General features: G+C 41.8%; 1 protein-coding gene and 1 non-coding gene across 2 annotated transcripts in view; both read left to right on the top strand.

Moving 5' to 3' along the window:
* Positions 1 to 14,942, top strand: part of LOC145418066 (85/88 kDa calcium-independent phospholipase A2-like) — a 118,011-nt gene that overhangs the window by 59,901 nt on the left and 43,168 nt on the right. The window contains exon 10 of the mRNA XM_080286598.1: positions 13,179 to 13,378. Within this exon, the coding sequence (XP_080142724.1) occupies positions 13,179 to 13,378 (200 nt within the window). The remainder of the gene's footprint in view (positions 1 to 13,178; positions 13,379 to 14,942) is intronic.
* On the top strand, positions 12,597 to 12,715 carry LOC145418205 (5S ribosomal RNA). Its single transcript, XR_013900659.1, has one exon. It is a non-coding gene; the product is annotated as a 5S ribosomal RNA (ribosomal RNA).

Here is a 14,942-nt window from a genome sequence, read left to right as displayed (position 1 = left end):
TTTACTCATCCCTACATTCACCTTTAGATTCTGTTTCTTACACACGCATCCAAACTCTTTCACCAAGCCTTGCAGTTCCCCTTCGTCTTCACTTAACAATACAGTATCATCTGCAAACAACAAAACAGGAATTTTCCAAATGCTGCCCTCACTGATTAGGGCCACTCCAATGTCTACTGGCCTACCTTGTATCTTTTTTATAACCCCATCCATATGCAGATTGAACAGCCATGGAGACATGACACATCCCTGTTTCAATCCAACAGTGAGATAGAAAAATTCACTCATTTCACTATCCACACACACACTGCAGCCTTGGCACTCTCATACATACTCTTCATGGCATTCAACAACTTCCCATTTACATCGTTTCATTTCATTTTTGAAGGCTTCAACATGCTTGCATGCAGCGACCTTGGTCAACTGATGGCAGCTTTCCTTGCTGCTCGATCTCTGGCAGCCTTCCTGTTCAGTTCCTCAACCCTGAGGTCACATGTAATGACCTCGTCCCAAGTCTTTTTGGTCTAACCCTCACAGCCTCACCCCTAACATTAACACTTCTCCCTTTCTTCACCCAGTTATCATTCTCCATCCTCTCCACATGCCCAAACCACCTCAGTCTACCTCTCCACATGCATCACAACACAAGTACTCTCCAGTCCCATCCTACCTCTCAACTCTTCCTTCATAAACCAAGTCCCCCCAGGCCTTGCACTCAGAGACACACTGCACATCCACCTAATCATTGTCAATTCTGTACGTTTGAGCCTGCGAATATCCTCTTCCTTTGCTGCCAAGGTCTCACAACCATACAGCCTTACACTCCTAACACATGCTGCATATGAAGTTCCCTTAACATGTAGGGAGAGCCCTCTCAATGTCAGGAGAGGCAACAGCTCCCTGAACTTCTTCCAACACACCTCACCCTAGCCACAGAGCTAGCTCCAGCCACAACTGCACATAAAATGTCTCCCAAATAACAAAACTCTTCCAAGCACTCAAGAGGCTCACTAACAAGTTCAGTCCTTTCATGCCTGACAATCTCTACCTGCTCTCCCTAACACACTGCACACCTAAAATCAGCATTATCTCGCAGTCTACCTTGAATACCACTACGTCTCTTATGTTTCCACTTATCACAAACATTGCGTAAGATGGAATTACTTCCCATGCCCATGTGGCAAATTGCACGTGGCCACTCTCCATCTTCTTTGACAGTACCGCCACCAACCCAAGATATCATCACTTTTGTTTTATCTGCATTTACTCTTAAGCCCTTTTGCCCCATACCATCTCTCCACTTCCTAAAATTTTCCCCTGTTTCCTTTTCATTCTCTGCTATCAACACCAAATCATCAGCATACGGCATCTCCCACGGGAGTCCAATTCTGAAGTCACGTGAGAGGGCTTCAGGTACCATGATAGACAACAAAAGGACTCAAAACTGATCCCTGATGCACACCAGCATTCATGGAAAACTCATCAGTCAAGTCTCCTTTCACCCTTGCATGGGTGCGAGCACCCACATACATGGTCGTAACCACCCTTGCCAGCCATTTCACGATTCCAAGCTTTCTCATAGGCCACTTCACCACCTGTGTAGGGACTTTGTCTAAGGCATTCACCAAATCAACAAAAACAAAGTACAGTTCCCTTTTCTTTCCCATATATTTTTCATGAAGCTGTCAGACATTGAATATGACATCAGTGATCCCCCTGCCTGACATAAACCCAAACTGCATCTCATCAATATTCACTCTTTCTCAAATCATACCTTTTAGAACTCTCTTCATTACCTTCATTATCTGATCTAGAAGCCTTATACAGTGGAGTCTCTTTTATCTGAAATTCTTTTAACTGTAATATGCAATTAACCGTAAGTTTTATTAAAACGTTCTCATTTCAATTAACCGCAAAAATCTGAAATCTATCCAAAAATTCAAACACGGCAGGCTTGTTTTACGCCACTAACGTTAGTTTATTGTTTCACCACTAGTCATTAGAGTGAGTTTATTTGAGTGAAGATTTATTTAAGTTGACAGTTTCTATTACAGTTACAAAAGTGCAGTTACATATGTAGTTACTACCGGTACAGTGTATTAAGTGTTTTGGTGATGGTTGAGTGGCTTTTGGGGTGCTGGTGGTGGTGGTGGGCTAGATGTCACCAGAAATGTGTGTCGGGTGAGTAAATACCGTTCCCTTGTATCCTGCATATTATTACAGTATCTTTTATCCAAAAAATCAATTAAATGAAACTCTGAAAGTCCCATGATTTTTGGATAAAAGAGACTTCACTGTACCTCTGTAATTTTCTTTTTCCTGGGCACACACTCTTCAGCCAGTCATCTGGGACAACACCATCCACCCATCCAGCATCCAATCTAATGTTGTTCCATGAGAAGCGTATTAGCCTGGGGCTAGGCAAGTTGATGCTGACACTTAAGATGAGAATGACCAGCCTCACTCATCCCTGAATGTCATTACATGAGTACTAAACCCCAACCATCCCTTGGATATAAACCTTCACCAGCTCAGTCCAATTGGAGTGCCATAATTACCCACTAAACCACCAGTTGCCATAATTTGGTTATATGGTTACCACCCAGCATAGTAAATGGTGTCCTGGTGTACAGGAAACCATAAGGCTTGTCACTCAGTGTAGAGTCACCTATAGGCAGAAGGAATAGGAAAGAAAGAAGGAAAGAAAGACAGAAGAGGAAGAAAACACACTCATATATAATTATATTTATCAGGTCAGTGCCTAATCTCCTTCCTGTATCTCCTGAGGCTTTCAACATTTCAGCAGTCTCAGACACACCTGCTGCCTTCCCCACCTGCATCCTGCATATTGCTTCACTCACAATAGCAGCATCAAAGGTCATGGGCCAAACACTGGATCTGCTGGCTCCAAACCTTCCCTGTCCCAGTCCTCATTCAACAACGGGCTATAATGCTCTCTTCATGCATCCTTGATATCCCCACTGTTCACCACAACCCTTTTTTCATCATTCTTTGCACACTGCTTGCGTGTAGAATGCTCTCTCTATGCGTCTTTAATATCCCCACTGTTCACCACAACCCTTCCTTCATCATTCTTCACACACTACTCAACTTTAGTATCCCGATTCTCCCTCTTCACTTGGTCTGCCACCTTAAATATCATATTCTTCCTTCCCACATGATTAGGTTATCATTTAAATGTCTCTTTGACTTAGGCTTTGCCCTGTATTTACATCATAGAATCTTAGTATTTTCCACAGTCCTTGTATATTCACTCTGCCAAATGCTTTCTCCAAATTCATGAAGGTCGCATACAGTTTCTTTCCCTTCTGTAGAGACCATTCCACTAAAGACCTAAGGATGATATCTGACCTACATAACCTCATCCCTTCCTAAAACCTCCCTGATCATCTCTGACTCATTCTTCTGTTATTTCCCTAACTCAGCCAATAAGTATCCTGCCATGTACACCCACGCACCAAAGTTTCTGTACCCCCCTCGGTGGAAGGAAGTGGAAATCAGGGTTAGAGAGAAGGCAGGTGAACGGACAACCTTTGAGTGGTAGTTTGGTACTGAGCTACGAGGTGAATGGTGAGAAACCTATTGAAATTGGATTCGAAACATTTCCATGCTATTCATTTGCAAAACATTATGTATTCATAACATACATAGCATATATTATAACACAGACTACCATGTTATCATAGAGTCCTGTGACAATGGTCCAGACACGACCCATCTGTTTCGGATCTTTGTCATACAAATGAAGCACCGAGCCAGTTTTATGTAAGCTGCGACTAGTCATATTACTGCAGTTAGAAGTTTTGTGAATGTTTTCCTGGATTATCGATGGCTGTCATATAAAATGGTTATGGATTTAATGCTGATTCCCACAGTAGCTTTGCATATGGTTATAAATGTTAAAATTATTATATGTGGACGAATTAACCACATTGTTATGGGCAGCGGAGCGCATTCACCAATAATTAACTATAACCAGATGAAATTAGAAGCAAACAACACAAAATATTATGAGACAATGAAGATACAGCTGAGGTATCCTGCTCCGCCTCGTTATCCAGGCCTTAATTGTTGCTTCACTCATGCGAGCATTATTTTCCACCAGTCTCTGCCTCTTCTATTACCCTTACTTCCCCGTATTCTCTTACTGCAACCGTCATATTTCTTAGGGTGTTTCTAGTCATCCGGTCCTATAACCCCTACTGTATTATATTATTCGTCACATCATCACTCCCACACAAAGAACGTTAGCACAAGACTGCTGAATCTGTTACTACCATTATTTGCACCACCACTATTAACCCCTCCTTTTCCCATTGACTGTCTAATTTCCCTCACAATACTGCTACTCATACTACTAATCCACTATAAATCTGTATAACAATATGATTGTCCCTATGTCTGTGTATCTGCTAACCACAGTTTTCCTGTTCCACCGTCGACAACTGGTCACTTACCCCCCACTGCTGCCCCAGTTTCACCCTCCTCTCTCCCACACACCATCGACCCTACTCCTCCCCCACTCTGACACCACACTACCCCTCACCTCATCCCTGGGCCACCTGGCCTGTTGTCCACCCTTTACCGGTGAATATACGTGGCATGCATTGATGATAATGATTATAATAATAACAACAACATAGATGCGCAGCATTCCTAACATTACATATAAAAACTGTAGACCCAAACGTGCCTACGCTATATTATGGAGCACTAATATATTAACCAGAGGCTGTTCTTATCATTACCCCTAGACCTCCCATCCCCATAGCACTTCCCTGTGGTAATACAACCCATTTGTAGTCCTTTGTGGGATCACTACGGCTGTTTGGGAAAAAGAACGTTGTGCACAATATGCCTACAGTCCACTACAATACACCTATGACGTTTCACTGACATCCATCAAATAGCCTAGGAGTTAGTGGACAAACAAACGACTGGACATACTGTAAACAAAGGCCGAATGTCTCGCATCAGTATATGACGACCTGACAAAACTGTTACCATCCTGCTTTGCAGGTGTCATCATAGTTATAGCAATAATAATAATAATAATAATAATAATAATGATGATGATGATGATGATAGTAGTAGTAGTAGTAGGGGTAGGCCAAGGATGAGATGGAGGGATGGAGTGGAGAGGTATATGAGAGAGGGGGGTGTGAGCTGGGAGCAGGGCAGTGAAATGGGGGGGGGACAAGACGACATGGAGGCGATTTGTTAGTGGCCACCCCTTACGGGATTGAGGCGTCTGGCAATAGATAGATAGGTAGAGAGATAGATAGATAGATAGTAGTTGTAGTAACAGTAGTAGTAGTAGTAATAGTAATGACGTGTTAATAGGCACGATATAGAGGACAAACACCATAATTTCCCTGATAAAACACTTGAACACATCTTTGACATATTAAATCAAACAGTGCCATAATGTGCTGTAATGGTAGGGGTATAGTAATTCTGACTAAATTAATGTTTGACAGCAACTCAACCTTCTGTCATGGTAAAAAGATATTTCATTGCATCAACACATACCGTTTCAGTGTTTGTCCTCCTCTGTATCGCGCCCAATAACATGTGATTATTATTATTATTATTGTTATTATTATTATTATTATTATTATTATTATTATTATTATTATTATTATTATGGAGAGAACACTTTAAGGAATTGTTGAACGTAGAGGATGGAAGTAATGCGAGTATAAGTGGCTGAGGAATGGCTGGGAGAAGGAGGGAGGTGAGAAGACAGGAAGAAATCAGTAGGATAGAAGTTGTGGAAGCAATGAAGAAAGTTAAATTGGGGAAAGCCCCAGGAATTGATGGAGTGTGTGGTGAAATGCTGAAGCATGGGGGAGAGATAGTAGTAGAATGGATGTGGAAGATGTGCAGATTGGCCTGGGAGGAAGGTAGAGTCCCGGAGGATTGGAAGTCAGGTATAATTATTCCCTTGTACAAAGGAAAAGGGGAAAAAGAAGTGTGTCGTAATCATAGGGGCATTTGTCTTCTTAGTATAATAGGAAAAGTGTATGGTAGGATACTTATAGACAGAGTTAGAGAAAGAACAGAGAAATTAGTTGGAGAAGAACAGGGAGGCTTTAGGAAGGGAAGAGGTTGTGTAGATCAGATATTCATTCTTAGATCTTTAGTGGAAAAGTTTCTAGAGAAGGGAAAGAAGTTGTATGCGGCTTTCATGGATTTGGAGAAAGCATATGACAGGGTGGATAGGCAAGGATTGTGGAAAGTGTTAAGAATATATGGAGTAGATGGGAAGTTGTTGAATGCTGTGAAGAGTATGTACGATGGTGCGAAGGCTGCAGTGCGTGTGGATGGTGAACTAAGTGAATTTTTCTCTTTAAAAGTTGGTTTGAAACAGGGATGTGTCATGTCTCCATGGTTGTTCAATCTGTACATGGATGGGGTAATAAAAGAGGTACAAGGTAGGGTAGTGGATGTTGGAGTGGCCCTGGTGAGAGAGGATAGTGTTTGGAAACTCCCTGTACTGTTGTTTGCAGATGATACTGTGTTGTTGAGTGAAGACGAAGGGGAGCTGCAAGGCTTGGTGGATGAGTTTGAGAGAGTGTGTAAGAAACGGAACCTAAAGGTGAATGTAGGGAAGAGTAAAGTGATGGTCTTTGAGAGAGGTGAAGTCAGTGAATGTACAGCGAGGTTGGATGGTGATGAATTGGAAAATGTGAGTACTGTACGTTTAAGTATTTGGGTAGTGTGATGAGTAAGGATGGAGGTTTGGAGGGTGAAGTGCTTGAAAAGGTACAGCAGGGAAGAAAGGTTGCTGGTTCCTTGAAAGCAGTGATAAGAAACAGGGAAGTGAGCATGAAAGTGAAAAAGTTACTACATGACAGTATTATGATACCAACTCTAACGTACGGAAGTGAAGCTTGGACATTGTTGGAAGGACACAAGTCAAGAGTGAGAGCAGTGGAAATGAGTTATCTAAGAGGAGCCTGTGGAGTCACGTGGAGAGACAGGCTGACGAATGAGGATATAAAGGAACGTTGTGGTGTGGACGTGGATGTGATAGGAAGCGTTATGAGGAACACACTGAGGTGGTTTGGCCATGTGGAGAGGATGGAGGGTGAAAGACTGACGAAGAGAGTGTATGTGAGTGAGGTGGAGGGGGGGAAGAGGGAGGGGGAGGCCGAGGATGAGATGGAGGGATGGGGTGGAGAGGTATATGAGAGAGGGGGGTGTGAGTTGGGAGCAGGGCAGTGAAATGGCGGGGGACAGGGCGACTTGGAGGCGATTCGTTTGTGGCCACCCCAAACGGGATTGAGGCGTCTGGCAATAAATAGATAGATAGATAGATTATTATAACTACTACTACTACTTCTACTACTACTACTACTACTTCTACTACTACTACTACTACTACTACTGCTACTACTACGACAACTACTACTACTACTACTGTCGTAGGTGGAGGCGCTCACCATTTACTTGCTGGATGCGGTGCTGCTCTCGGGTGAGTCAACTTTCCTCTCTTCCTTCTTTCCTTCCTTCCTCTTCTGTCTCTTTCCTTCTTTGTTTCCTCCTGCTCCTATTATTATTATTATTATTATTGTTATTATTATTATTATACTGTGTTGTTGAGTGAAGACGAAGGGGAGCTGCAAGGCTTCGTGGATGAGTTTGGGAGAGTGTGTAAGAAACGGAATCTAAAGGCGAATGTAGGGAAGAGTAAAGTGATGGTCTTTGAGAGGGGTGAAGTCAGTGAATGTACAGCGAGGTTGGATGGTGAGGAATTGGAAAATGTGAGTACATTTAAGTACTTGGGTAGTGTGATGAGTAAGGATGGATGTTTGGAGGGTGAAGTGCTTGAAAGGGTACAGCAGGGAAGAAAGGTTGCTGGTTCTTTGAAAGCAGTGATAAGAAACAGGGAAGTGAGCATGGAAGTGAAAAAGTTACTACATGACAGTATTGTGATACCAACTCTAACGTATGGAAGTGAAGCTTGGACGTTGTTGGAAGGACACAAGTCAAGAGTGAGAGCAGAGGAAATGAGTTATCTAAGAGGAGCCTGTGGAGTCATATGGAGAGACAGGCTGACGAATGAGGATATAAAGGAGCATTGTGGTGTGGATGTGGATGTGATAGGAAGCATTATGAGGAACACACTGAGGTGGTTTGGCCATGTGGAGAGGATGGAGGGTGAGAGACTGACGAAGAGAGTGTATGTGAGTGAGGTGGAGGGGGGAAGAGGGAGGGGGAGGCTGAGGATGAGATGGAGGGATGGGGTGGAGAGGTATACAAGAGAGGGAGGTGTGAGTTGGGAGCAGGGCAGTGAAATGGCGGGGGAAAGGGCGACGTGGAGGGGATTTGTTTGTGGCCACCCCAAATGGGATTGAGGCATCTGGCAATAGATAGATAGATAGATTATTATTATTATTACTGTTATTGCTATAACTATGATGACACCTGCAGAGCAGGATGGTAACAGTTTTGTCAGATCATCATATACTGATGCGAGACATTCGGCCTTTGTTTGCGGTATGTTCAGTCGTTTGTTTGTCCACTAACTCCTAGGCTATTTGATGGATGTCAGTGAAACGTCATAGGTGTATTGTAGTGGACTGTAGGCATATCGTGCACAACGTTCTTTTTCCCAAACAGCCGTAGTGATCCCACAAAGGACTATAATGGGTTGTATTACCACAGGGAAGTGCTATGGGGATGGAAGGTGTAGGGGTAATGATAAGAACAGCCTCTGGTTAATATGTTAGTGCTCCATAATATAGCGTAGGCACGTTTGGGTCTACAGTTTTTATATGTAATGTTAGGAATGCTGCGCATCTATGTTGTTGTTATTATTATAATCATTATCATCAATGCATGCCACGTATATTCACCGGTAAAGGGTGGACAACAGGGCAGGTGGCCCAGGGATGAGGTGAGGGGTAGTGTGGTGTCGGAGTGGAGGAGGAGTAGGGTCGATGGTGTGTGGGAGAGAGGGGGGTGAAACTGGGGCAGCAGTGGGGGGTAAGTGACCAGTTGTCGACGGTGGAACAGGAAAACTGTGGTTAGCAGATACACAGACATAGGGACAATCATATTGTTATACAGATTTATAGTGGATTAGTAGTACGAGTAGCAGTATTGTGAGGGAAATTAGACAGTCAATGGGAAAAGGAGGGGTTAATGGTGGCGGTGCAAATAATGGTAGTAACAGATTCAGCAGTCTTGTGCTAACGTTCTTTGTGTGGGAGTGATGATGTGACGAATAATGTAATACAGTAGGGGTTATAGGACCGGATGGCTAGAAACACCCTAAGAAATATGACGGTTGCAGTAAGAGAATACGGGGAAGTAAGGGTAATAGAAGAGGCAGAGACTGATGGAAAATAATGCTCATATGAGTGAAGCAACAATTAAGGCCTGGATAACGAGGCAGAGCAGGATACCTCAGCTATATCTTCATTGTCTCATAATATTTTGTGTTGTTTACTTCTAATTTCATCTGTTTATAATTAATTATTGGTGAATGCCCTCTGCTGCCCATAACAATGTGGTTAATTCGTCCACATAAAATGATTTTAACATTTATAACCATATGCACAGCTACTGAGGGAATCAGCATTAAATCCATAATCATTCTATATGATAGCCATAGAAAATCCAGTAATAACATTCACAAAACTCTCACTTGCAGTAGTAATGACCAGTCGCAGCTTACATAAAACTGGCTCGGTGCTTCATTTGTACGGTGAAGAACCGAAAGATGGGTCGTGTCTGGACCCTTTTCACAGGACTCTATGATAACACGGTAGTCTATATCATAATATATGCTATGAATGTTAAGAATCCATAATGTTTAGCAGGTGAATAGCATGGAAATGTTTCGAATCCAGTTTCATTAGGTTTCTCACCATTCACCTCGTAGCTCAATACCAAACTACCACTCACAGTTGTCCGTTCGCCCACCCTCTCTTCAACCCTGACTTCCTCTTCCTTCTGCCGAGGGGGTACAAAAACTTTTGTGCGTGGTGTACTTTTCGTATTACACTACGAAGACAAATGTCCCTTTGATAACTACACACTTCTTTATATATCCCTTTCCATTGTACAGGGGAATAATTATACTTGACTTTGAATCCTCAGGACTCCACCTTCCTCCCAGGCCAATCTGCACATCTTCCATATCCATTCTACTACTATCTCACCCCTCATGCTTCATCATTTTACTGCAGACTCCATCAGTTCCTAGAGCTTTCCCTGTTTTGACTTTTGTCATTATATCCACTACCTCCATCCTGCTGTCTTCCTCCCTTCTCACCTCCCTCCTTCTCCCAGCCATTCCCCAGCCACTTATATTTGCAGTACTTTCTCTCTATGTGTAACATTTCACTAAGTGTATCCATCATCTGCTCACTTTTTCCTCTCTTCTCCACTATCAGTCTATCATTTTATCTCTCACTCCCATACTAACTTCTTTATTACTCAGTCTAACTCTGTTTGCCTCCTTCCAGAACATTTTCTTACATTCCCTCCACTTTACACTCAAATTCTTTCGAAATTGCTCATCCACTGTCTTCTTACTCTCTCGTACTAAACTTTTCACCTCTTTCATCATCTCTACATATAACTGTCTTTTCTGTCTCTTAACTTACTCCATGCTTCTGCTTCCCATCCACTCACTACTGTATATGCTTTCTTCCTTTGCACCACAGCTTGCCTCACCTCTTCATTCCACCATGCTGTTCCTTACATCCCATTTTGTCTTCTCTTCACCCTACACACCACATCACATGCTGCATAAATTTCTTCTGTGAATATTTTGCACACACATTCCACCTCCTCCATCTGCTGCAACTCATATTTATGCAATCGCTCCTCCACTTCTCTCCTATATGCAGCCATTTTTCTATGCTCTTGTAACTTTACAACCTTCCTTATATGGACTACTTCCTCCTGTCCTTCCCTCCTTCTGTTCATCCTTTGCACTTGAATCTTGACTTTCACCGCAACCAAGTGGTGGTCAGAAAGTCCACTCCCCCAACCTCCGTATGCTTTTGCATCCATTACCCACCTTCTCATTCTGTCATCCATACACACATAATCAATCATTGCCTTCCATTCATTCAGTTCACCACCTACCCTTCTCATCACTTGCCACATGTACCTGTGGATCATTTTGTGTCTGAAGAGGGTATTGACTATCACCAGCCCCCTCCCCGCACAAATTTCCACTAGAGCACAGCCATTCTCATCCACTTTTGCAAGCACACCCCACTCACCAACTACTCCATCCACCTTCATATTCCCTACTTTTCCATTCATATCTTGAGTCAAAAACACTGTCTTTCATTCCCCTTGTAGTGAAGAAGTTACAATCTCTCATTCCTCTTGTAGTGAAGGAGTTACACTCTCTCATTCCTCTTGTAGTGAAGGAGTTTAATTAAGACTGGATGTATCCAGTCACTCTAGTTAATGAAGTGTCTCTAAATCTGAATTTCATTGTCAAGAGTTAGCAGGAATGAAATATGTAACTTCAGGTTGTTTCATCTGAAAGAGCATTTTGCTTGCACACATCCTGGACTTGAAGCAAGTGAAGAAAATGGAATAGTAGGGAGGCAGTGAGAGAATTAGAGAGGGAGCTACCATATTTCCCACCATATAATGTGCACTGGTGTATAATGCGCGTCTATGATTTGGCAAGGGATATTTAGAAGAAAAAAATGTATTCAGTTTTTTTACTGATTATTCATATTCAGAATCCAGCAATGAGTTGTGAGAAGTAGTTTTGCTTTATTTTTTCTTTTTAAATGGACACACAATATAAAAATCTTTCACTACCACCTTGCATTCGCTAGCAAGCAGTCAGCTGACTTTGTTTATAGTCTACCGATGCGCATGGGCTGCTTGATGCTTTGTGTGTGTGTTTGCTATCTGACCCACAGAATGCTTAGTTTACCATTTATGTATGATGCATTTATGATAATACACACTCATCTAAGTCTGCATTATTGAAATCTTAATTAGTAAGTAGTAAGGCCATTGAGTGATTTGCGTCTGACTGTTGGTAGCCTTCGTACCAGCCACCTCAATCCGAAGGTCTACCACAAACCATGACCTTCATGGTATAATGTGCATTTTTTTTTGGGGAAAAAGTGTGAATTATATGGTGGGAATTATAGTAAATGAAAAGGTAGCACATAAAGCGATGAATGTAGAAATGGATATATACCATGACCTTCATGGTATACTGTGCATTTTTTGGGGGGAAAAATTGTGAATTATATGGTGGGAATTATGGTAAATGAAAAGATAGCATGTAAAGCAATGGCTGTTGGAGAGGAAGTAGTACTGTCGAAATGTAGTTACACTGTGAATGGTCCGCAGTGACAAGTTGATAAATTAGTTGGAAGGAAAATCACAAGAAAGAACTTATCTTTTTTTAACGTCTGTAATTTTCAAGATTACAGTATACAGAGGTTGGGGTCTGTGTTGTCTGAAGTACTGTACTCTTTATAGACCCTATTCTCATTGGTTACAAAGACTCCCTAACACCTCCTCCTTACCAGTTGATTTTTGCATGTCGTGTTAATAATCACTTTTATGGTATTAACGGCCATACCACGTTGAGTACACCGCTTCCCGTCCGATTAGCGAAGTTAAGCAACGTTGGGTCTAGTTAGTACTTGGATGGGTGACCGCCTGGGAACACCAGATGCTGTTGGCATCCCTACGTGTCAGGTGGGGTTGGTGGAGGATTAGTGCCCCTCCCTGTAAAACAATTAACTCAAAGCCGTTGGCCACCCCGTTTGGGATACATGGCGTCTGGCAATGAATGAATGAATGAATGAATATTGATATTATAAAGTCATAAAGTGTGTAAAAGAAAATGTTAAAGTGTATTATGCTAAGTAAAATGCGAAGGAAAAGTTACGGGAAAGCCTCCTAAGTTACTGAGATCATTGACTCTCAGAGATATGAACAGCTTTTACTTTATCCTGTGTTTTTTTTTCCTACTACCCAGTATTAGCTATGTTGTATACTGTATGTGATTCTACCCAGTTTGTCCATACTACAGTGCAACTCACTTACTGTCTTTACCCAACTAATTCTCACCTCTTTACAAAGCTAATTCAGCACAATTTGTCCATGCTACAGTACAACTCACCCACTGTCTTTACCCAACTCAGGTGGCAGATGGAGCATGGGAGGGGTAATGGAAAGATGCGGGGGCGTGTGCTGTGCCTGGATGGTGGTGGGATCAAGGGGCTGGTGATGACACAGATGCTGTTTGTGATTCAGGAAGTGCTAGGTCGACCCATAAACCAGTGCTTTGATTGGATTGCAGGCACTAGTACAGGAGGATTCGTAGCTCTCATGCTCTGCTCAGGTTGGTACCCCATATATATATATTTTTTTGACGGTGACAGAACATTAGATCAAACTAAGTGAAATGATGCCATGCTTTATATTAAGGAATCCTCATGTTGAGGTTGGCTATAGTATAAGTGATGTTTTCATGGACTGGAAGCTAAACAAGTGCCAAAACCAGCTAATTACTTCCCAGCAATTTGCTAGGAACTGTTGAGAAGAAATATCAGATGTATACCCTATAAAAAACAGTAAGATTTGAAACTGTGTGAGAGTCTCAGCCTGGACTTGAACATTATTTACTTTGACTAAGTTTCATGCATAAGAATAATGCCTGTGTGGCTTGTTACCTAGGCAACAGATGATGACCTACTATAATTTTTGGTGATACATGTATTGCAAATATTGTCCTTCATGTAGTATGAGTATTTAATGATGAAATTTATCAAAATGCCTTCCAGGGTTAAATACAGTAAACTGTATTTACTGTGGTATTTTGTGATTTTCATCTGTTTCACATTGCATGTATTCATTATTAGTACACTGTTGCACTGGAATAAGCTATTAACCTTTTTTTCTTTCATATTGAGAGACCTGTAAAGTCTGACTGGTTACCTGTTGTATATAGTAATACATCCATCCATCCATCTTCCAGTCCTACATTGCCCCATGAGGATAATAATACTGTAGTAGTAGTAATAATAATAATAATAATAATAATAATCATCATCATCATCATCATTATCCATCCATCCATCCATCCATCATCCAATCCTACGTTGCCCCATAAGGAGTGTAGGAGCCCGGGGCTAGGCAAATTGGTCCTGACATTTAAGATGAGAGTGACCAGCCTCACTCATCCTTGAATGGCATTACGTGAGCAATAAACCCCAACCACTTCTTGGATATAAACCTTCACCGGCTCAGTCTGATTGGAGTGCCCTAATTACCCACTAAACCACCAGGTGCCAAAATCTGGTTACTGTATATGGTTACCACCCAGCATAGTAAATGGCAGGAAACCATTTGGCTTGTCACTTAGCATAGAGTCACCCACAGGTAGAAGGAAGAGGAAAGAATGAAGGAAAGAAAGACAGAAGAGGGAATGTAGTCACCCGTAGGCAGAAGTATGAGGAAAGAATGAAGGAAAGAAAGAGAAGAGGATGGAAGGAAAGAAGGATGGAGGAGAGGAAAGGGCTGACACCCGAGAGCAGCACTACATCAAGTGAGTGGATGGCGAGTGCCCCCACCTACCACTGTAATAATAATGATAATAATAATAATAATAATAATAATAATAATAATAATAATAAATAGTAATAATAGTAATCTGGTCTTTTGTTTCTCAAAACACCAGTTCTTCCTTTGGGAATTCACTATTGCTTGACACACATACACATTACACATTATTATTACAATTAAAAAAATTGTGACATCTCTCATGTACAATACAAGCTTCTTCAGTAAAAAAAAAAAAAAGAAAGTGGCAATAATTAAACCCTATAATCATCCGTCATAGTACCTCTCTCCAGGTCATAGTGTTCTGAGAAAAGAAAGGCTTTCAACTGTCTCTTAAAGGATTC

The sequence above is a fragment of the Coenobita brevimanus genome, chromosome 112 (assembly GCF_032717465.1).
Source record: "Coenobita brevimanus isolate Jiangsu-jjx chromosome 112, ASM3271746v2, whole genome shotgun sequence".
In the NCBI taxonomy this organism is placed as follows: domain Eukaryota; kingdom Metazoa; phylum Arthropoda; class Malacostraca; order Decapoda; family Coenobitidae; genus Coenobita; species Coenobita brevimanus.
Note: the sequence above shows the minus strand (reverse complement) of the source record. Positions and strands in the feature narration are given on the sequence as shown.